We start from the raw sequence: 25,662 nt of genomic DNA, 5'->3' as shown, positions 1-25,662 counted from the left end.
AGACCATGTCTTGAATATTTCTAGTCTAATGGTGAATTAGACGGGGGCCGACTCTGAGTTTGTGTGATAACTATCACACACATTCTCTTTGTAATATTAATTTAAAAAAGTATTTTTTTGTGTTTTTCTTAAATAATAAGTTCATTTATTACTGTTAGTAAATATCAGACCCATTCATTAAAATCCAAATAACATTTTTCAAAAGCAAGAAAAAAAAATGTTGCGTGGGACCAGAAGGCTTGTTAAACAAACAAACAACTTAAACAGCTGAAACAAACAGCTTTAAAAAAAGAAAAAAAAAAACAACTTATTTATTTCAAAAAAATCAACAAAAGAGAAAATGTTCACTTAAGATTTATTGTTGACCAATAGTCCTTTGATTGATGTTCACTTCTGCTTTCAGTTGAATACTATTCAACGTTCGGCCTTGTTCGTTTTGTCAAGTTGTCTCCTATTGCATGAAGAAGTTATATATTGAAAACTATAACCAATTTTTCCTTATTATTTGAGTCCAGAGTTCAATCTTAAACGTTCATCATCCTTTATAAAAATTGCACCAATTAAACCCTTTCGGTTATAGTTAAAACATTAAAGTAACACAAACACTTGATGCAAAGTTGCTGAAAAAATAAAGGACTCTTTGATTATATTTGAGCCAGTCTTGTTTGATAGTTCACATTGATACAGCAAGAATGAGTTAGTCATTTATTTTACAGCTGGAGTCATTTACTGGCCTAAGTACACTAGTAATTTTGATTACATCTTCCGCCGTCATTAAATGATACTTTTGATGGCATCTACATGTGTCTGTACATTAGATAGTGGCATTACTGGACAACAGATGACTAGATGTTCTGCTGTTTGGGATAAACGTAAAATTGTTTGGAAAAGTTGACGTCTTAGGAACTGGTTCATCGACTTTGTAAATTGTGTTTTGGCGTATCTGAAAATTTCAACAGATAAGTTTAGATTATTTGATTGGTCCAAGCAAATGAGAATTCAGTTTAACTACAAGAGTCCACCTCATTACTATTATAACACTAACAATATAGGTGCAACAAAATACACACACAGCCCGCGCTTGATGAGTTGAGTGCATATGTACTTTTGTGTGATGACAAATGACCTTAAAACACCCTGGCTAAAAGCAAAGTAAAGTTATCTTTCTGTTACAGTCTTGATGGAGAGGAGACGACCATTACGTTCAGATCTGAGGTCACATTGGTTTAGTTGGTGCAAATAGTATTTAAGGATTTTATATATTTTGGAAAGACATATATCATAAAAAAGTTCAACAGATATCATAAAATAGTTCTTCAAAAGATATCATAAAATAGTTGTTCAACAGATATCATAAAATAGTTCTTCAACAGATATCATAAAATAATTGCTCAATAGATGATAGCTGAGTGTAAGACTATTAAAATCGATGTGCCAGTGAAGAAATACAATACTACTGATGGCTGCTGTAAAAAAGATTTGTTTAAGGCTTAGGTATTTAAAAAGTAAAAGCTTCAAACTTAATTATTAATATATACTTGTCAGGGTGGAACTGGCGTGGAGATTAGCTTAAAGCTATTATTCTTATTTTTGTAATTTTTCTATGAGTTGAATCGGAGTTTTCTTGGAATTCTAGTCACATGGAAGCTTGCCTCCATCTGTCTGGACAAAACTGTTTTGTCTGAGAAAGATACAAGCAGATGCAATTTTATATAAACCTCTGTTGCCGATGGCGCGTATTCTAAGACACTTGTAAGAGAGAGAGAAAGAGAGTGAGTTCCCTGCACTACAACAGACTCGCGGGTTTCGGCCAATAAAACGCACCTTGTGAAACTGTGTTTGGATTGGAAGAGGGTTGTTGTCCTTCCTGGCTCTAACAATGGAGGGGCCGTAAATTTCGAATAGCGCGGTGACGAGTCTGAGAAAGGAAAAGTTTATTAATTAGATCAAATAGATCTAAACCTTTTCATTTTAATTCCAGAGTTAGATCTCTAGACAGGGCACGTTGGGCAGGCGGGGCTTCAGTCCCGGAAACTCCACAGAAAAGGGGTCTCCACAACGGTCTCCACAACGGTCTCCACAAAGGTCTGCACAAAAGAGAAAAATATATATTCAAATTTTGACAGGTCAGAATTTTTAGGGGCATTTTTACGGTTTCCAAAAATGTCGTGATTAAGAAATGTATAATTGTAGAATGCTTTTGTCTATTTTTCAGGAGATTTTTATGAGTTTTCATGAGATTTTAAAAATCTCAGGAGATTTCCAGGACATTTTCTTATATTTTGCAATGTCAGGTTTCAGGGTCTCGTAGAAAATCAGAAGGCCTAGAATAGCGCGGGGCCTATGAAAGTGCGGGGTCCACTGCGGTCACATAGGCTGCAGTGGCCTAAGGCCGCCCCTGCTGCCAGTGCAAGGTACTTGGTTCCTTTTGGCAACCCAATAGATGTTCTGTTTTTCTACCCTATGGAACTAAATGTCTCCTCTAACCCAATAGATGTTCTGTTTTTATACCCTATGGAACTAAATGTCTCCTCTAACCCAATAGATGTTCTGTTTTTCTACCCTATGGAACTAAATGTCTCCTCTAACCCAATAGATGTTCTGTTTTTATACCCTATTGAACTAAATGTCTCCTCTAACCCAATAGATGTTCTGTTTTTCTACCCTATGGAACTAAATGTCTCCTCTAACCCAATAGATGTTCTGTTTTTCTACCCTTTTGAACTAAATGTCTCCTCTAACGATCTATTCCACTTCTGAGCACGTGCAAGCAGTGAAGTATTTCCCAGTCACGTGTACAGCCTCTTCCAACCAGGTACCAACCATTTTTTTTTTACATCCTCCAAGACATTACGATTCCAGGTTATACGGGGGACGACCCGCTTTTCGGCCAGAACTTTCTTGAGCGTCAGTTGGGCAGAACTTTATTGAGTGTCAGTTGGGCAGAACTTTGTTGAGTGTCAGTTGGGCAGAACTTTGTTGAGTCTCTGCCTGATACGCCTACGATTTATCTCAATGATGATAAGTTACGTTTAGCCTCCTTCCTTCCCCTTCCATACATGCGTATGTCAACAGAAGGTATAAACATCTTCGACACTGTCATTTGTGAATGTTTCTGTGAGAGAGAGAAATATTAATTTTTTTGTCACTGTTTTAAGCCAAAATAATTTAGGTCTACACATCTAGTTCGATCAAAGATCTAGTCTAGATAAATATAGAGCTACCCAAGTCTACACATCTAGTTCACACAAAGATCTAGTCTAGATAAATATAGAGCTACCCAAGTCTACACATCTAGTTCGATCAAAGATCTAGTCTAGATAAATATAGAGCTACCCAAGTCTACACATCTAGTTCACACAAAGATCTAGTCTAGATAAATATAGAGCTACCCAAGTCTACACATCTAGTTCGCTCAAAGATCTAGTCTAGATAAATATAGAGCTACCCAAGTCTACACATCTAGTTCGCTCAAAGATCTCGCCTAGATAAATATAGAGCTACCCAAGTCTACACATCTAGTTCACTCAAAGATCTAGTCTAGATAGATATAGAGCTACCCAAGTCTACACATCTAGTTCGCTCAAAGATCTCGTCTAGATAAATATAGAGCTACCCAAGTCTACACATCTAGTTCACTCAAAGATCTAGTCTAGATAGATATAGAGCTACCCAAGTCTACACATCTAGTTCGATCAAAGATGTAGTCTAGATAAATATAGAGCTACCCAAGTCTACACATCTAGTTCGCTCAAAGATCTAGTCTAGATAAATATAGAGCTACCCAAGTCTACACATCTAGTTCGCTCAAAGATCTAGTCTAGATAAATATAGAGCTACCCAAGTCTACACATCTAGTTCACACAAAGATCTAGTCTAGATAAATATAGAGCTACCCAAGTCTACACATCTAGTTCGATCAAAGATCTAGTCTAGATAAATATAGAGCTACCCAAGTCTACACATCTAGTTCACACAAAGATCTAGTCTAGATAAATATAGAGCTACCCAAGTCTACACATCTAGTTCGCTCAAAGATCTAGTCTAGATAAATATAGAGCTACCCAAGTCTACACATCTAGTTCGCTCAAAGATCTCGCCTAGATAAATATAGAGCTACCCAAGTCTACACATCTAGTTCGCTCAAAGATCTCGTCTAGATAGATATAGAGCTACCCAAGTCTACACATCTAGTTCGATCAAAGATCTAGTCTAGATAAATATAGAGCTACCCAAGTCTACACATCTAGTTCACTCAAAGATCTAGTCTAGATAAATATAGAGCTACCCAAGTCTACACATCTAGTTCACTCAAAGATCTAGTCTAGATAGATATAGAGCTACCCAAGTCTACACATCTAGTTCGATCAAAGATGTAGTCTAGATAAATATAGAGCTACCCAAGTCTACACATCTAGTTCGCTCAAAGATCTAGTCTAGATAAATATAGAGCTACCCAAGTCTACACATCTAGTTCGCTCAAAGATCTAGTCTAGATAAATATAGAGCTACCCAAGTCTACACATCTAGTTCGCTCAAAGATCTCGTCTAGATAGATATAGAGCTACCCAAGTCTACACATCTAGTTCGATCAAAGATCTAGTCTAGATAGATATAGAGCTACCCAAGTCTACACATCTAGTTCACTCAAAGATCTAGTCTAGATAAATATAGAGCTACCCAAGTCTACACATCTAGTTCACTCAAAGATCTAGTCTAGATAAATATAGAGCTACCCAAGTCTACACATCTAGTTCACTCAAAGATCTAGTCTAGATAGATATAGAGCTACCCAAGTCTACACATCTAGTTCGATCAAAGATGTAGTCTAGATAAATATAGAGCTACCCAAGTCTACACATCTAGTTCGCTCAAAGATCTAGTCTAGATAAATATAGAGCTACCCAAGTCTACACATCTAGTTCGCTCAAAGATCTAGTCTAGATAAATATAGAGCTACCCAAGTCTACACATCTAGTTCGCTCAAAGATCTCGTCTAGATAGATATAGAGCTACCCAAGTCTACACATCTAGTTCACTCAAAGATCTAGTCTAGATAAATATAGAGCTACCCAAGTCTACACATCTAGTTCACTCAAAGATCTAGTCTAGATAAATATAGAGCTACCCAAGTCTACACATCTAGTTCGCTCAAAGATCTCGTCTAGATAGATATAGAGCTACCCAAGTCTACACATCTAGTTCACTCAAAGATCTAGTCTAGATAAATATAGAGCTACCCAAGTCTACACATCTAGTTCACTCAAAGATCTAGTCTAGATAAATATAGAGCTACCCAAGTCTACACATCTAGTTCGCTCAAAGATCTCGTCTAGATAAATATAGAGCTACCCAAGTCTACACATCTAGTTCGCTCAAAGATCTAGTCTAGATAAATATAGAGCTACCAAAGTCTACACATCTAGTTCACTCAAAGATCTAGTCTAGATAGATATAGAGCTACCCAAGTCTACACATCTAGTTCGCTCAAAGATCTAGTCTAGATAAATATAGAGCTACCCAAGTCTACACATCTAGTTCGCTCAAAGATCTCGTCTAGATAGATATAGAGCTACCCAAGTCTACACATCTAGTTCGCTCAAAGATCTCGTCTAGATAGATATAGAGCTACCCAAGTCTACACATCTAGTTCGATCAAAGATCTAGTCTAGATAAATATAGAGCTACCCAAGTCTACACATCTAGTTCACTCAAAGATCTAGTCTAGATAAATATAGAGCTACCCAAGTCTACACATCTAGTTCACTCAAAGATCTAGTCTAGATAGATATAGAGCTACCCAAGTCTACACATCTAGTTCGATCAAAGATGTAGTCTAGATAAATATAGAGCTACCCAAGTCTACACATCTAGTTCGCTCAAAGATCTAGTCTAGATAAATATAGAGCTACCCAAGTCTACACATCTAGTTCGCTCAAAGATCTAGTCTAGATAAATATAGAGCTACCCAAGTCTACACATCTAGTTCGCTCAAAGATCTCGTCTAGATAGATATAGAGCTACCCAAGTCTACACATCTAGTTCGATCAAAGATCTAGTCTAGATAGATATAGAGCTACCCAAGTCTACACATCTAGTTCACTCAAAGATCTAGTCTAGATAAATATAGAGCTACCCAAGTCTACACATCTAGTTCACTCAAAGATCTAGTCTAGATAAATATAGAGCTACCCAAGTCTACACATCTAGTTCACTCAAAGATCTAGTCTAGATAGATATAGAGCTACCCAAGTCTACACATCTAGTTCGATCAAAGATGTAGTCTAGATAAATATAGAGCTACCCAAGTCTACACATCTAGTTCGCTCAAAGATCTAGTCTAGATAAATATAGAGCTACCCAAGTCTACACATCTAGTTCGCTCAAAGATCTAGTCTAGATAAATATAGAGCTACCCAAGTCTACACATCTAGTTCGCTCAAAGATCTCGTCTAGATAGATATAGAGCTACCCAAGTCTACACATCTAGTTCACTCAAAGATCTAGTCTAGATAAATATAGAGCTACCCAAGTCTACACATCTAGTTCACTCAAAGATCTAGTCTAGATAAATATAGAGCTACCCAAGTCTACACATCTAGTTCGCTCAAAGATCTCGTCTAGATAGATATAGAGCTACCCAAGTCTACACATCTAGTTCACTCAAAGATCTAGTCTAGATAAATATAGAGCTACCCAAGTCTACACATCTAGTTCACTCAAAGATCTAGTCTAGATAAATATAGAGCTACCCAAGTCTACACATCTAGTTCGCTCAAAGATCTCGTCTAGATAAATATAGAGCTACCCAAGTCTACACATCTAGTTCGCTCAAAGATCTAGTCTAGATAAATATAGAGCTACCCAAGTCTACACATCTAGTTCACTCAAAGATCTAGTCTAGATAAATATAGAGCTACCCAAGTCTACACATCTAGTTCACTCAAAGATCTAGTCTAGATAAATATAGAGCTACCCAAGTCTACACATCTAGTTCGCTCAAAGATCTAGTCTAGATAAATATAGAGCTACCCAAGTCTACACATCTAGTTCACTCAAAGATCTAGTCTAGATAAATATAGAGCTACCCAAGTCTACACATCTAGTTCACTCAAAGATCTAGTCTAGATAGATATAGAGCTACCCAAGTCTACACATCTAGTTCGCTCAAAGATCTAGTCTAGATAGATATAGAGCTACCCAAGTCTACACATCTAGTTCGCTCAAAGATCTAGTCTCGATTGATATAGAGCTACCCAAGTCTACACATCTAGTTCGCTCAAAGATCTAGTCTAGATAGATATAGAGCTACCCAAGTCTACACATCTAGGTAGCTCATAGATGTACTGATGTTCCTAGCCTCCATCCACGACGTCTCTTGGCACTTCGATTTCTTCTAGTTCTTCATCTACTTCTTCATCATCGTCTCTGGAAAATGAAGATAACACTAAGATGGTCGATTATATGTCATTAATTTCCTACTATGATACTAAGATTGTCAATTCTAATATGTTATTAATTTCTTAGCATGACATTAACCTTGGAAACATACATTAATGTAGGTAAAAAAGCTAACAAGACCCTTGTAATAAAGAATCACCCTTTGTGTCAGGATTTTGTGATTTCACCATCACAAAAGAGATACAAGACACCGATAGCAAAGACAAACAGACACAAACGCTCTTTTGTTCCCCTGGCAATCAAATCATTAAATACGAACAATCTGGTATAAACTTTGTCACATGTAAATTATGAGTGCGTCTGGTGTGAATGTACACTTTGGTTTCTTATAGTTATAATGTTTTTTGTTTGGTGTAATGCACATATTGTAAGACAAATTTCCATACGGACAATAACGATTATTATTATTATTATTATTATTATTATTATCATTATTATTATTATTATAATGTTTGTGAAAGATTCGATTCTGTGCTGGTTTGGATATAAATATAAAATAGGGAGGTCATAAGAATCAAACTGGAAAACTAGCCATTGGCCAGAATGAGAGAAATGTCCATGTTTTATCACTGGCGGATCCAGAACTTTGGAGTGGGGGGGGCGATTTTTTTCCAAACCCTAACCCTAACGCCCAGTAAACCCTAACCCCATGGGCGTAGCCAGGGGGGGGGGTTTGGGGTTCAAACCCCCCCCCCCGAAATGAAATCCCCCCCCCCGAAGGGGGGGAGTCGGAATTTAGTGACTGATTTTTTGCTTTGATTTTGTTTATTTTAGGTGAGATTTTAATACTAAACCATCACTTGCCCCAGCACAACCAAAGGGGTTTTGAGCTTAAAACCCCCTACCAGGGGTTTTTGAGTTTAAAACCCCCTACCAGGGGGGTTCGAGTTTAAAAACCCCTACCAGGGGGGGTTCGAGTTTAAAACCCCTACCAGAGGGGTTCGAGTTAAAAAAAAACCTACTAGGGGTTTTGAGTTTAAAACCCCCTACCAAGGGTTTTGAGTTTTAAACCCCCTACCTGGGGTTTTTGCAGTTAATTCCCCCTCTTCTTTAAAAAAAAACAACAAAAAAAATGCAAACGAAAAACCCTTTAATTCCAAGAGCACAGTTAAGGAAGATTTTGATTTTAAAACCCCGTCTAAAATTTACGATAAACCCCCTCTTTAATATAAAGAAAAAGCAGCTAATTTTTCACTCAAAATGTTATGAGCGTAGCTAAATTGTTTTGACTCAGTTTTGAGTTTAAACCCCACTTCAGCGGGGTTTGAAGGTAAAAAATACCTCTTTAATAATAAAAACAAAGCAAATTATACACTCAAAATGTAATGAGTGTAGTCAAAGGGGTTTAGAGTTTAAACTCTCCTCCAGTGGGGTTTGAGGATAAATTTAAATACATCTTTAGTGTAAGAAAAAAAGCAAATTACGCACTCAAAATGCTATGAAGGTTGCCGAAAGGGGTTTTGAGTTTAAACCCCCATTCAGAGGGGTTTGGTGCTAAAAATACATCTTCAATATAAAAAAAAAGCAGCAAATTACACACTAAAATTATTTGAGCGTAGCCAAGCCAATCGGGGGTTTTGAGTTTAAACCCTTCTTCTACAGATGGCTTTTTTTTAAAGTTTAAAACCCCTCCAAATGTTTTTGAGTCTAAGATCCCCCTACAGAGCATTTTGAGGTGGAAAACCCCCAACAGAAGATTTTTGACGTTAAAACTTCTCTTTTCGATATAAAATCTAAAGCAAACTACAGTCACTTAATTCCAAGAGCGTATTCAAGAGAGGTTACACGTTTTTACCAGTGGCAGGGCTCCATTAATAAACTGCAAGGAATAGTCATCTACCGAAATCGAAAAACACTAAATGTAGCTCAACAAAGATGGCTAAGACAGATTTTAGGAGTCAGTTATAGAGATCGGGTCTAAATCAAGGAAATCCTATGCCGAACTGGGAGTCGACCCCTTAGTAAGATTGTGAGAGAACGACGCATGAGGTTTGCGGGACATGTTCTCCGACAAAATGAATTAAGCATAAGAAGAGTTGCAATGATATCCTAGTACAACTTGACGCCACTCATTCATGGAGGTCCTCATAGTAGGTGGGAAGAGGCTTCAGACATTACCAGTGACAGATTTTTATGGAAACAGCTTGACGTCAAATGCTCCGCACGGCGTGGAAGGGTCTAAGTCAGTAAGAATATTACATTAGGTTTTTGAAATAAAACTTTTTTAATAGCAGGAAAATGCAGTGTAGATACCTCAGAATATGCATTTTGTTTGCTTTCAATACCAGAAATAGTGATTGGCGGCGTGACTTCGCCCCGCGATGGGGAGCTCCTAGCGCTCCCCCAGACCCCCTTGCTAGTAATGGCGGGGAGTCTACAATTTTATGAAAACAGCTTGATGGCAAATGCGCCGAACGACGAGGGAGGGTCTTAGTCAGTAAGAATAACACATTAGGTTTTTTAAATAGAACTTTTTAATAGCAGGAAAATGCACTGTAGATACCTCAGAATATGCATTTTGTTGGTTTTCAATATCAGAAATAGTGCTTGGCGGCGGACTTCGCCGGGGGAGGGGGGGATCGGGGGGGGGAGAAAACAATTAACCCCCCAAACCCCCCCCCCCCCGAAAAAAATCCTGGCTACGCCCATGCCTAACCCTATGCATAAACGTGCGTACAGCTTAAATATATATATATATATATATATATATATATATATATATATATACAATAGAATAAGACTGTTTCTCAATGTTCGGCGAAAAAAAAAACAAAAAAAACCTAGTCATGTTGAGGCCTTTCTCTTTCAAACTTGGGGGTCTGGGAGAGCGCTGTCAGCTTCAGCAGAGAGCGTTTTCTTGCATTTTTTTAAACTGCAGAAACGCATTCTCCTGACATCTACAGCTCATTATTTATCAGTGGGGTTCGGGGCGAAACCCGACTCCAAAAGCGTTGTCTTGCATTTTTCACGGCTGAAACGCTTTCTTCTGACATCTACAGCTCATTATTTATCAGTGGGGTTCGGGGCGAAACCCGACTCCAAAAGCGTTGTCTTGCATTTTCACTGCAGAAACGCATTCTCCTGACATCTACAGCTCATTATTTATCAGTGGGGTTCGGGGCGAAACCCGACTCCAAAAGCGTTGTCTTGCATTTTTCAATGCAGAAACGCATTCTCCTGACATCTACAGATTATTATTCATCAGTGACGTTCGGGGAGAAGCCTCGACGCTAAAAGCGTTTTCTGGCATTCTTCACTGCAGAAACGCATTCTCCTGACTTACAGCTCATTATTCATTCTATTATAAAGGACCTTTTGAATAATGTGGAAAAATATTCTAATATGAATTTATAGTCCCTTAATACATTGCAAATACAACCGATTTGTTCTTTGAAAAGATAAGATACCCAACATATTTAGATTAAGGTTTTGAAGATCGCCGCCGAAAAAAAAATTCGATTAATAATATTCAATAAAATTCAAGCATAAATTGTGAGTTATAGTCCTAAATTTATTTAACTAGAAAAATATGAGATAGAGTAAAGGTTGGAAAAAGTCGACTAGGAAAAGATTATCTGGCTTTTGAACTCATCTCAACCGTGACTGTTATATTGGAAAATTTCGTTTGAATTATAACTTTTCCAAAGCCAAGTCTTTCTTAAATAGTTATGATAAATTCATGCTAAATTACACAAACTCTGTCTGGAAAGGGGAAGGGCGGTAAAATGAAAACGATTAATCCTCGCTCCTTTTTATAATTTCTGCTAATGATTGCCTTTTGCATTAAAGAATAGGGGTTGGGCGACTCGATATAAGAGTTTACTTTATAGCATATATAAATTATATTAGTGACAGATTTTCAACCCTTCGGGGGGGGGGCGGCCGAGTGGGGGGGGGGGGGGGATCGCCCCTACCGCCCCCCCCCCCCCTGGATCCGCCAGTGTGTTTTATTGACCTCTAAGATCATTGATAGATTCATGCCCAGTATTAGTGTACTAGAGCTATTTTGGACATTCAATAGGAATTGAAATATTTTCTCTGGAACATTATTTAGTCTCATTCTATATTTCTATAATTGAGACGGGGCTGAACGATTGCATATTTAGAGAACAGAAGTAACACAAAAGAAAACACAGTATCTTCAGATGTCTCAGACGTTAAGCGTATGACAATCTTGAAGAATTCTAACATACGTTAGCCTTCGACTAGAGCCTTCAACTGTCGAAGGTTATTTTTTATTTCTTAAAAAATGGAATATAATTCATGAAGTTCCAAAATGGTTTTAGATGTAAACAGAAAGTGTTTCTGACGTGCTAGCACTAGAATGAATATTTTTTTCCTGGTCTTAATGTAAACGATTTTGTAATTATACAATAGGTAACGATACAATATTTTCGGTCGTCTGTGAATTAACAAAGAGAAGAAAGAGTGAAGAAAGAGGCTCCTCCAGACCTAGTCGAATTCACTTGTGGTGCAAGAGGAATTGCGGTAGAAGTAAATAGGTCATTGGCCTGATTCTGTTTAATCCTGTAACCTACCACATACCAGCATACGATTGGAAGACTTAATTACTTGACAACACAGAGGAAACACGGACCACAAGGTTCTTGGAAAGAAAGGTTAGAAGGGGGGGGGGGAGGATTTAGTAGGTTTTAGCTTGAACGTTTCGTGTTTCGAATTCCAATAAAAAGTTGTTAAAAAGTTGAGCAGTTAAAAAGTTGAGTTGTTAAAAAGTTGAGTAGTACGATACATCGATTGAAATATTCACACAGACAGTGGGTAGATTGAAGACTTTGGTAGATCCCAGAGGGGGGGGGGGTAGTGTTTAAGAGAGACAGAGAGAAGAAGAAGACTGACAAGTTCACGTCTAAAGTAAGCAAACGAGAGACAGGGGGGGGGGTAGGCTACTATAAAAAGAACTAGCTTCTTACCTCTCAATGACTCCTCCATAGGTAAAGACAAAGTCTAGAAAGTCATACATGGCATACATGGTCACATAGGAAGCAAAGGGGAACACTACAAACACTATTGGAATCTGGCAGACACAAAATAGATGGCGTGCATAATACTATTAGTGACAAACATGTCATTTTAGCGGCCCCATTAGGGAATATCCACTATTCGTTTTGTGTGATCTGTCCGTCCGTCCGTCCAGTTTAGATCATAGAAACTAGCAAAGTTATAAAAAATCCGACATCATGATATTTTAGAGTCTTTTTAGACCTTTCAAAGTTTTGATGCAACGGCTACTTTGTTCTTTTCTTAAAGCTAATAATTTTTTAATTCTAAATATGTACGCAATTATTTTTTCATAAAAATACACTATTTTTACAACAATTCACTATTAATAGTACACAGGAGACAACTAAGGAGATTGTCGACATTTATATTTTTAAAAATATTTATGCAAAGTTTTTTTAATCTAAAAAAATATTTTTAAAAACATTTTCATTATTAAATTTAGTGTTTTCTGTTACATAAGTTCCTTACATTTTAAATAAATGTTATCTTTTTTATATCAAACTTAATTTTTTAATGACATCATTTAATAACCAATGTTTCTTATTTTCGGTATAGCGTACCATATTCGGTAATTAATACGAGATTTAAACAAATGGACAAATTTCTTCCTCGAGAGATTTGCCCTTTAGAAAACGATCAATTAGACAATCATTCAATAAATCACATAGATTTAAGTCAGGTTTACATTGAACGAAATCTTCTCAATCATCAGTTAATTGACTACATGTGAATATTAACAATGTAATAAAAAATAAGGTTAATATAGTCTCGTATCTCCGTACACTGTAGTATCATGTCGTGTGTTTTGTTCGGGTTTATCTTGGGTACGATATACGATCCTGGGCTCCCCACCTGAATGCTGGTCATTAACTTCCTGTTGGGGTTGTAATTTAGCCGTGGCTCGTCTGCCTGGGCACCTCTAACAATCAATTTTTTAAATGAGTATCAAGAGAATGAATAATGCAAAGAGTAATGTATACTAGTGAATAGCGAGATTGCATATAACAAAACAAAAGGTTTAATGAAGCAATGGTTGATGAGGCAAAAAAAAACGAATAAATATTGGTAGCATTTACAAAGGCAATTATAAGTTATACAATCTATTCAAAAGAACTATTGCACACCTTAATCTCAGTGCCACAGGCAATCAGGGCTCGCAACGCCCTGGCCCCAACGCCATGGTAGATAGTCAAATAACATAACAAAGCCTACAAATCAGACTCGACTCCAGCAGAGTCCCAAGCCTGCGTGCCTAAACAAGAAAAATACGCATTCCTTGAGATCGCCATTTACAAGACCAACGAATTTAGAGCTACACCACGAAGAATAAAGTACAATAACCCAACTTACCCAATACTGGGGAAGGAAACACTAAAGAAAACTCCAACAAAGATCCGCCATCAGCACAACCATAACAGAGGCAAAAAGGCAATGACATCAACAAAGCGCGACCTTAGGAACTAGAGCGCACAAACCATTTTGGTGCACAAAAGAGACATCACACTAGAAGCAACTCTAGATGCGCACGACAGTCGTCACTCGGCAATAATATCGGCAAAACTTTCAAGACGTAGGCCTACTTATAAGTAAAATAAGTCTGATCTACTTATGAGTAAAATAAGTCTAGTCTGATCTATTTATAAGTAAAATAAGTCTAGTCTGATCTACTTATAAGTAAAATAAGTCTGATCTATTTATGAGTATAATAAATCTATCTGATGTAATTATAAGTATAATAATTCTATCTGATCTACTTTAAAATATGATGTCTATCTTTTTATAAGTATAATAAGTCTATTTGATCTATTTATAAGTATAATAAGTCCGCCTGATCTACTTAAATCCGTATAAGTCTATCTGATCTACTAATAAGTATAATATGCGTATCGAGTTACTTACTCTAATAAGTATTATAAGTCCATCTGTCGCAAATAACCATATCATGTTGAGGACTAAAAAGACGAGGCTAGACTTCTGATCAAACTTGGACAGATCTAAAAACACAATTTCAAAGAAAACAACAAAAACGAATTGACCATGTATTGACCTTTAGGCATTGGCTCTGCTATATTTTCATTGCAAAATATCTACATCTTTATACGAATATAGATCTAGATCTATACTCTTGACTACAAAGGCAAAATAAGGCATAACCTACATGGGGGACGCCTACAGCCTTGAGATCCTACTTTCCTAGGAGCCTCGTTTATCAGAAGTTTGAACTTGCATTGATATTTAGGCCTCTCAGAGTCTAGCATTTAAAAGTGAAGATTTCAATCAGGCGACAACACTTACAATTCTAGCTACTTGTTGAAATAGTTATCCAAATTTGATCCTTTGTTACCGATAAAATTATTCTTAAGGTAAAAGAAGCAAATTATTTGCTTGTACTTGAGACTCTGGATTTGAACAAATCTGATCTTATCTTATAGATTACAGACGTTACTTCAAAAAAGAAGATAATTACGTCCTACGCATTTCGTGTCACAATCTAGTCATACATTTTAATCAATGACTTAAACTTTGCTAAGTCATTTTTCTCAGGATTTTGTAATACATCAACCTGTATAATGCTAGAAAACTTGAAATGTTTGTTGTTTTTTGTTTAGGAGAAGCAAGATAAGAAGTATTTACACGGAGAAACTTGTGTGTAGATTTACAACTTAGGAATGATGGGAAGAAGAACAAAAGAAGTTCTAAACTTTACCCACAATTCACCCCCCTATTCATTCACTATTTGAAGCCGCTAGATCTACTCCAAGGCAAAACAAAATATAACTTTATAGAAATGTAGGCTACCCACATTGTCATTTGAATTTTGTTAACGATATCCTCCGCTGAAAGGAGCTTTTTAAAAATTGAAACTAACAAAATTATTGAAGAAAGTAGATGGATTATGAAAGATTTGTTATAAGTTTCTAAGCTAAATTTTAAGATAATTCTAAAGTAATGCTGATAGGTTTCTATTGTATTAATACATGTGGGACTATGACTTACACTATATGTTTGAATCCTAAAAATGCAAAATAAAAATATTTTAGAGAAAAATCTAATTGTTCCACTTAATTTCTCCTCCCACTTCCAAGATTTGTTTGTTTAGAGATTTGAATTATAGTTCTGTAACAAAACAAAGCTGCAAACATGCCTATTGATCAATACAAATTAGATTTTTAAAAAATTATTTTTCGAATATTTTTTTTTCGGCGGCGATCCTCAGTGCCTTAATCTAAATATGTGGGGGGGTCTCGTATCTGTTCAAAGAACAAATCGGTTGTATCTGCCATGCAGTAAAAGCCTGTAAATTAATATTAGACTATTTTTCAAGTAAAACATTATTCAAAAGGTGCTTTTTAATAGGATGTATAATAAGCTGTAGATGTCAGGAGAAAGCGTTTCTGCAGTGAAGAATAAAAGAAAACGCTTTACGTGTCGGAGCTTTGAATTCTTATATATATATATATATATATATGGATAATATGCTGTGCGCGCGTTTATGCATAGGGCTAAGGTTTATTTATCGTTAGGGTTAGGGTTTGGAAAAAAATAGCCCACCCTCACTCAAAAGTTCTGGATCCGCTAGTGCTAAATAGTAGGGACACACTGCTCCTATTTTACGAGACTATTTATGACTAGAATCTATATCTAGTACTAGCTAGTAGTGTAGAGTCATTCTACTACTATTTTATTAGATCTAATAATTCTTACCATTGACATTAAAACTGGATAATAGAACCCGGGCAAACGTTCTTTCCATTCCTTTCTTCCTGCATTAGACATTCACTTTTTTTTTTTTTTTTTTTAGATTTTAAAACTTGTTGATGTCTTTTTTAAATCATTTCTTGTATTTGTTTTTCCCTTTAACTCGATTCAACGCGGAAGTGTGCACTTAACATGTATTTCCAAAATATTGAGCGTAAAAATATTTTTTCCATGCGCATTTTTGTTCTATGAATAGCAGTTAGTGCTCTTGGGTCTGTGAAAACAATGACCGTGACGACCTGAAATCCCATAATTCCCTTCCAACACGAACATGAACAGAGTAATTGATAAGGACGACCTGTTCATCGCCCCGTGGTCAATGGAATCATGATTAGTCAAGAAATGTAAAGTGCCCCTGTCATACCTTTGCGATCTTTGGGGCAGATGATGTAAAGGTCAACTGTTTCTGTGGTCCGCTGTTAACGAGGGTGTCATGTGTTCAGCACAACGACCAACCGCCTTTTCTCCACTAATGTCAGGTACCTATTAGAGCTCTGTGGACTCAGAGGCGCCGAAAGTAAAAATACCAGTCTTCATCATGATTCCTGTTCGGAAGCCAAGCGCTTTACCACTCAGCCATCGCGCCTCCAGATAACAGTCTGAGAAAACTATGATGAAGATCCCATTGAAAACTGGAGGTTTCATTACAACGTAGTTTCCCGCCATAAGATGGCTGCTTGGTCGGGCGGTTCGCACTAGACTATCGTTCGGACTTATCGATGGTCCCGGGCTCAAACCATGTCCGCTCCCATCCCCCGTCGTCCTGCGAGAGATTTGGACTAGGAAGTAAATTATCTACAACTCTGAAGGAACATCCGAAACATGTAAAACATTTTACAAACATTTTTACGAACTTTTCTGCAAGCAAGGAGAACACTCTTCGTGAACCTCCTACACTAGTATTTATGTAGGTCAAGGTCAGGGGATTTGTTTCTCAAGACTGACTAAGGAGCAAAAACATCATATTGTTATAGTGCAGAAAGAAGGTGCGCACTATTAGTGACTAGACTAGGAAGGATGTTGACATTAGAAGGGGAGAGAAGGATTTTCACCCAAGTCTAGAGCTGATATGGAGTTGCTGTGCTCAAGGCAGATGTCCTATGTGTTTGTCATGTCTCTTTGAGTTGCCTCCCTTCAGCTATTACAATATATCGTACAGGAAAGACTCTAGTTAGTAAACTAATGAAAAAAATGCAATCGTCTAAAAATAGGCCAAAACCCCTTTCCCCTCGACTGGGTGTAGAAGATGGTGGCGTTCTGAGCGCTGCTTAATCATGTCCCTTACTAAATTCAACACTTTTTACTAAATTCCTTCATTTGCAAACTCAAACTATACGTGTTTCATAAATTAGCTGACTATATTTTGATATCTCTGACAGTATTTCAATTGGACGTATTGAAAAATAAAATGTTTCTGCTATTTCCTAAATCACAAATAAATGATGCTATGAAAGGGCTCACTGATCGTGTTGCATGCGTTCTGGGCTATCGATCGATTGTCTCAATAGTCCCGGGTTCAAACCCGTCATCCTGTGGATAGTTTGGATTAAGATTTTAAGTATGTCGTAATCTGAAGGGACATTCAATAAAAGAAAATAATATAGAATGTTGTTTCAACGATGCTAACAAAGGAAGTGAGATGGTGAGATTTTCTAGCAACAAATTACTTGCTGTGGTGGTGTGTACATCTTGTACGCGGCTTATTTTACCTACGCCATAATACACATTAATTATTACCCTGTCTAAAGGCTAACATTATTAATAATTGCTAAGACTAAGTATGGTGTTACTATTTACTCTTAACATTGTCAAGAACTATTATTAAAGAGTTCATGCTCGCCATTTTTAGATGTTACATTTTTATTTTCCTTTCCCCAATACTTCTGTGTTCTATCGTTTTATTCTTCTTCATTTCTTATATTGATTTTCATTTTTAATTGCTGTTTCTCAGATGGCACATCTTGCCTTAACATTGCTTTTCAAATGTCACGCCTTTTTTTCACACTGTTTATTAGATATCAGGTTTTCTTCATATTGTTTCTCAGATGTAAGATGTTTCCTTCACAATGTTTATCAGATGTCGCATGTTTCTTTTGCATTTTTTTATCAGATGTTACGTTTCCTTCATACTGTTTCTCAGATGGCACATGTTTCTTTAGCATTGTTTTTCAGATGTCACGTGTTTCTTTAGAATTGTTTATCAGATGTTAAATTTCCTTCATACTGTTTCTCAGATGTCACATGTTCCTTTGGCTTTGTTTAACAGACGTCAAAAATTTGGTTGACAGTGTTTCTCAGATGTCGCATGTTTCTTTTGCCTTTTTTATCAGATGTCACATGTTCCTTTGGCATTGTTTCTCAGATGTCACATGTTCCTTTGGCATTGTTTATCAGACGTCACAAACTTAGTTTACACTGTTTCCCATATGTCACATGTTCCTTTGGCATTGTTTATCAGACGTCACAAATTTGGTTTACACTGTTTCTCAGATGTCGCACTTTATCATTGTTTATCAGATGTTTCAGACAAAACTAAGCCCCACTTGTAGCTTTAGAAACACTCAGCCTTTCTCTAAGTCTGAGATCCTGTGGATCCTCGACTATAATGACAATCCTGTAGAGTAAAAGAGAACAAGAAAAAAAAAAAGAATATTAATGAAAAAAAAAAACACCAGCAGCTCAAATTAATTCGTTTGACGTTCACTTAAATCTGATGTCTAGTAGAAACATTTACAGTTTAGGTGGATTTTAAAAGTGACCAAAAGTTAATGCAGTTCTAGATCTAAAATTAGATTTCTAGCCTTCTGTTATTAAAAATAGATGCTTCTACTGGTCAACATTTCAATGGTTATGAAATTATTTTGTTTTCAGTATTTTAAAATCTGTCGTATTTCTATTCAGATTTTCAAAAAAAACAAACAAGTAACAAAAGATTTTACACAAATTTTTTTTTTACACAAACTCATAGTCGGCCCAAATGGGTCAAAATACAGTAATCAAAGTAGTTAAAGCTGATCAAAAGGCCTCCTCGACATTTGAACATTACGAACATATGAAATAGGATATTTTTTCAAAACAATAATATTTCAATACAGATCTCATATATTAAATAATTGTTAATGTAAGGTTAGGATTTTTATGTCGAAGATCTTAGGATTTTCATACCCGAAAACTGTTTCTCAAATGTGCTTTGCTCTACTGCCTCAAATGTCTCTCACTTTTCAGTATCAGCTCGCTTCTCCTTTTTATTTACTTTTAATGTTTTACTTCTTATTAGGTGAAGTAGTGCGTTGTAGATGTCAGAAGAATAAATAGCTAAAAGTGAGAGTGCGAACGTAAATGCTTTAATTAAAAGGGTTTCACATGTCAAAGTTTAAGAAACACTGCAATGAAGAAACACTGTCATGAAGAAACACTGCAATGAAGAAACACTGTCATGAAGAAACACTGCAATGAAGAAACACTGTCATGAAGAAACACTGTCATGAAGAAACACTGTCATGAAAAAATACTGTCATGAAGAAACACTGTCATGAAGAAACACTGTCATGAAGAAACACTGTCATGAAGAAACACTGCAATGAAGAAACACTGCAATGAAGAAACATTGCAGTGAAGAAACACTGCAATAAAGAAATACTGTCATGAAGAAACACTGTCATGAAGAAACACAGTCATGAAGAAACACTGTCATGAAGAAACACTGCAATGAAGAAACACTGTCATGAAGAAACACTGCAATGAAGAAACACTGCAATGAAGAAACACTGCAATGAAGAAACACTGCAGTGAAGAAACACTGTCATGAAGAAACACTGCAATGAAGAAACACTGCAATGAAGAAACTATGTCATGAAGAAACACTGCAATGAAGAAACACTGCAATGAAGAAATACTGTCATGAAGAAACACTGCAATGAAGAAACACTGCAATGAAGAAACACTGAAATGAAGAAACACTGCAATGAAGAAATACTGTCATGAAGAAACACTGCAATGAAGAAACACTGTCATGAAGAAACACTGTCATGAAGAAACACTGCACTGAAGAAACACTGTCATGAAGAAACACTGCAATGAAGAAACACTGCAATGAAGAAACACTGTCATGAAGAAACACTGTCATGAAGAAACACTGTCAGAAAAAAACACTGCAATGAAGAAACACTGTCATGAAGAAACACTGCAATGAAGAAACACTGTCATGAAGAAACACTGCAATGAAGAAACACTGCAGTGAAGAAACACTGTCATGAAGAAACACTGCAATGAAGAAACACTGCAATGAAGAAACACACTGCAATAAAGAAACACTGCAATGAAGAAACACTGCAATGAAGAAACACTGCAATGAAGAAACACTGTCATGAAGAAACACTGCAATGAAGAAACACTGCAATGAAGAAACACTGCAGTGAAGAAACACTGCAATGAAGAAATACTGTCATGAAGAAACACTGTCATGAAGAAACACTGTCATGAAGAAACACTGCAATGAAGAAACACTGTCATGAAGAAACACTGCAATGAAGAAACACTGTCATGAAGAAACACTGCAATGAAGAAACACTGCAATGAAGAAACACTGTCATGAAGAAACACTGTCATGAAGAAACACTGTCATGAAGAAACACTGTCATGAAGAAACACTGCAATGAAGAAACACTGCAATGAAGAAACACTGTCATGAAGAAACACTGTCATGAAGAAACACTGCATTGAAGAAACACTGCAATGAAGAAACACTGCAGTGAAGAAACACTGCAATGTAGAAACACTGTCATGAAGAAACACTGCAATGAAGAAACACTGCAATGAAGAAACACTGTCATGAAGAAATACTGTCAAGAAGAAACACTGTCATGAAGAAACACTGCAATGAAGAAACACTGCAATGAAGAAACACTGTCATGAAGAAATACTGTCAAGAAGAAACACTGTCATGAAGAAACACTGCAATGAAGAAACACTGCAATGAAGAAACACTGCAATGAAGAAACACTGCAATGAAAAACACTGTCATGAAGAAACTCTGCAATGAAGAAACACTGTCATGAAGAAACACTGCAATGAAGAAACACTGCAATGAAGAAACACTGCAATGAAGAAACACTGCAGTGAAGAAACACTGCAATGAAGAAATACTGTCATGAAGAAACACTGTCATGAAGAAACACTGTCATGAAGAAACACTGTCATCAAGAAACACTGCAATGAAGAAACACTGTCATGAAGAAACACTGCAATGAAGAAACACTGCAATGAAGAAACACTGCAATGAAGAAACACTGCAGTGAAGAAACACTGCAATGAAGAAACACTGTCATGAAGAAACACTGCAATGAAGAAACACTGCAATGAAGAAACACTGCAATGAAGAAATACTGCAATGAAGAAACACTGCAATGAAGAAACACTGTCATGAAGAAACACTGCAATGAAGAAACACTGCAATGAAGAAATACTGCAATGAAGAAACACTGTCATGAAGAAACACTGCAATGAAGAAACACTGCAATGAAGAAACACTGCAGTGAAGAAACACTGCAATGAAGAAATACTGTCATGAAGAATCACTGTCATGAAGAAACACTGTCATGAAGAAACACTGTCATGAAGAAACACTGCAATGAAGACACACTGTCATGAAGAAACACTGCAATGAAGAAACACTGCAATGAAGAAACACTGTCATGAAGAAACACTGCAATGAAGAAACACTGCAATGAAGAAACACTGTCATGAAGAAATACTGTCAAGAAGAAACACTGTCATGAAGAAACACTGCAATGAAGAAACACTGCAATGAAGAAACACTGCAATGAAGAAACACTGCAATGAAAAACACTGTCATGAAGAAACTCTGCAATGAAGAAATACTGTCATGAAGAATCACTGTCATGAAGAAACACTGTCATGAAGAAACACTGTCATGAAGAAACACTGCAATGAAGACACACTGTCATGAAGAAACACTGCAATGAAGAAACACTGTCAAGAAGAAACACTGTCATGAAGAAACACTGTCATGAAGAAACACTGCAATGAAGAAACACTGCAATGAAGAAACACTGCAGTGAAGAAACACTGCAATGAAGAAATACTGTCATGAAGAAACACTGTCATGAAGAAACACTGTCATGAAGAAACACTGCAATGAAGAAACACTGTCATGAAGAAACACTGCAATGAAGAAACACTGTCATGAAGAAACACTGCAATGAAGAAACACTGCAATGAAGAAACACTGTCATGAAGAAACACTGTCATGAAGAAACACTGTCATGAAGAAACACTGTCATGAAGAAACACTGCAATGAAGAAACACTGCAATGAAGAAACACTGTCATGAAGAAACACTGTCATGAAGAAACACTGCATTGAAGAAACACTGCAATGAAGAAACACTGCAGTGAAGAAACACTGCAATGTAGAAACACTGTCATGAAGAAACACTGCAATGAAGAAACACTGCAATGAAGAAACACTGTCATGAAGAAATACTGTCAAGAAGAAACACTGTCATGAAGAAACACTGCAATGAAGAAACACTGCAATGAAGAAACACTGTCATGAAGAAATACTGTCAAGAAGAAACACTGTCATGAAGAAACACTGCAATGAAGAAACACTGCAATGAAGAAACACTGCAATGAAGAAACACTGCAATGAAAAACACTGTCATGAAGAAACTCTGCAATGAAGAAACACTGTCATGAAGAAACACTGCAATGAAGAAACACTGCAATGAAGAAACACTGCAATGAAGAAACACTGCAGTGAAGAAACACTGCAATGAAGAAATACTGTCATGAAGAAACACTGTCATGAAGAAACACTGTCATGAAGAAACACTGTCATGAAGAAACACTGCAATGAAGAAACACTGTCATGAAGAAACACTGCAATGAAGAAACACTGCAATGAAGAAACACTGCAATGAAGAAACACTGCAGTGAAGAAACACTGCAATGAAGAAACACTGTCATGAAGAAACACTGCAATGAAGAAACACTGCAATGAAGAAACACTGCAATGAAGAAATACTGCAATGAAGAAACACTGCAATGAAGAAACACTGTCATGAAGAAACACTGCAATGAAGAAACACTGCAATGAAGAAATACTGCAATGAAGAAACACTGTCATGAAGAAACACTGCAATGAAGAAACACTGCAATGAAGAAACACTGCAGTGAAGAAACACTGCAATGAAGAAATACTGTCATGAAGAATCACTGTCATGAAGAAACACTGCAATGAAGACACACTGTCATGAAGAAACACTGCAATGAAGAAACACTGTCATGAAGAAACACTGTCATGAAGAAACACTGCAATGAAGACACACTGTCATGAAGAAACACTGCAATGAAGAAACACTGTCAAGAAGAAACACTGTCATGAAGAAACACTGTCATGAAGAAACACTGCAATGAAGAAACACTGCAATGAAGAAACACTGCAATGAAGAAACACTGTCATGAAGAAACACTGCAATGAAGAAACACTGCAATGAAGAAACACTGCAGTGAAGAAACACTGCAACTAAGAAATACTGTCATGAAGAAACACTGTCATGAAGAAACACTGCAATGAAGAAACACTGCAATGAAGAAACACTGCAGTGAAGAAACACTGCAATGAAGAAATACTGTCATGAAGAAACACTGTCATGAAGAAACACTGTCATGAAGAAACACTGCAATGAAGAAACACTGTCATGAAGAAACACTGCAATGAAGAAACACTGTCATGAAGAAACACTGCAATGAAGAAACACTGCAATGAAGAAACACTGTCATGAAGAAACACTGTCATGAAGAAACACTGTCATGAAGAAACACTGTCATGAAGAAACACTGCAATGAAGAAACACTGCAATGAAGAAACACTGTCATGAAGAAACACTGTCATGAAGAAACACTGCATTGAAGAAACACTGCAATGAAGAAACACTGCAGTGAAGAAACACTGCAATGTAGAAACACTGTCATGAAGAAACACTGCAATGAAGAAACACTGCAATGAAGAAACACTGTCATGAAGAAATACTGTCAAGAAGAAACACTGTCATGAAGAAACACTGCAATGAAGAAACACTGCAATGAAGAAACACTGTCATGAAGAAATACTGTCAAGAAGAAACACTGTCATGAAGAAAAACTGCAATGAAGAAACACTGCAATGAAGAAACACTGCAATGAAGAAACACTGCAATGAAAAACACTGTCATGAAGAAACTCTGCAATGAAGAAACACTGTCATGAAGAAACACTGCAATGAAGAAACACTGCAATGAAGAAACACTGCAATGAAGAAACACTGCAATGAAGAAACACTGCAATGAAGAAACACTGCAGTGAAGAAACACTGCAATGAAGAAATACTGTCATGAAGAAACACTGTCATGAAGAAACACTGTCATGAAGAAACACTGCAATGAAGAAACACTGCAATGAAGAAATACTGCAATGAAGAAACACTGTCATGAAGAAACACTGCAATGAAGAAACACTGCAATGAAGAAACACTGCAGTGAAGAAACACTGCAATGAAGAAATACTGTCATGAAGAATCACTGTCATGAAGAAACACTGTCATGAAGAAACACTGTCATGAAGAAACACTGCAATGAAGACACACTGTCATGAAGAAACACTGCAATGAAGAAACACTGCAATGAAGAAACACTGTCATGAAGAAACACTGCAATGAAGAAACACTGTCATGAAGAAACACTGCAATGAAGAAACACTGCAATGAAGAAACACTGTCATGAAGAAACACTGTCATGAAGAAACACTGTCATGAAGAAACACTGTCATGAAGAAACACTGCAATGAAGAAACACTGCAATGAAGAAACACTGTCATGAAGAAACACTGTCATGAAGAAACACTGCATTGAAGAAACACTGCAATGAAGAAACACTGCAGTGAAGAAACACTGCAATGTAGAAACACTGTCATGAAGAAACACTGCAATGAAGAAACACTGCAATGAAGAAACACTGTCATGAAGAAATACTGTCAAGAAGAAACACTGTCATGAAGAAACACTGCAATGAAGAAACACTGCAATGAAGAAACACTGTCATGAAGAAATACTGTCAAGAAGAAACACTGTCATGAAGAAACACTGCAATGAAGAAACACTGCAATGAAGAAACACTGCAATGAAGAAACACTGCAATGAAAAACACTGTCATGAAGAAACTCTGCAATGAAGAAACACTGTCATGAAGAAACACTGCAATGAAGAAACACTGCAATGAAGAAACACTGCAATGAAGAAACACTGCAGTGAAGAAACACTGCAATGAAGAAATACTGTCATGAAGAAACACTGTCATGAAGAAACACTGTCATGAAGAAACACTGTCATCAAGAAACACTGCAATGAAGAAACACTGTCATG

General features: G+C 36.7%; 1 protein-coding gene across 4 annotated transcripts in view; it reads right to left on the bottom strand.

Annotated features, from left to right (window-relative positions):
- Positions 1–341: 341 nt before the first annotated feature.
- Positions 342–25,662, bottom strand: part of LOC106079261 (uncharacterized) — a 37,727-nt gene continuing 12,406 nt past the window's right edge. For 2 of the 4 annotated variants that reach the window (XR_008779085.1, XR_008779084.1), the window contains 6 exons: positions 18,099–18,856; positions 14,383–14,477; positions 12,393–12,496; positions 7,313–7,428; positions 2,824–3,115; positions 342–943 (listed from right to left, as the gene is read on the bottom strand). Coding sequence is in view for 1 of the 4 variants with exons in the window: in XM_056036884.1 (XP_055892859.1) it covers positions 7,356–7,428; positions 12,393–12,496; positions 14,383–14,477; positions 14,642–14,741 (372 nt within the window). In the remaining 3 variants the exon portion in view is untranslated. Of the gene's footprint in view, positions 944–2,823; positions 3,116–7,312; positions 7,429–12,392; positions 12,497–14,382; positions 14,478–14,641; positions 14,757–16,188; positions 16,737–18,098; positions 18,857–25,662 lie in introns of those variants that run through there. The other 2 variants (XR_008779083.1, XM_056036884.1) reach the window with 2 other exon arrangements.

This window comes from Biomphalaria glabrata, chromosome 7, assembly GCF_947242115.1.
Source record: "Biomphalaria glabrata chromosome 7, xgBioGlab47.1, whole genome shotgun sequence".
Taxonomy (NCBI): Eukaryota; Metazoa; Mollusca; class Gastropoda; family Planorbidae; genus Biomphalaria; species Biomphalaria glabrata.
Note: the sequence above shows the minus strand (reverse complement) of the source record. Positions and strands in the feature narration are given on the sequence as shown.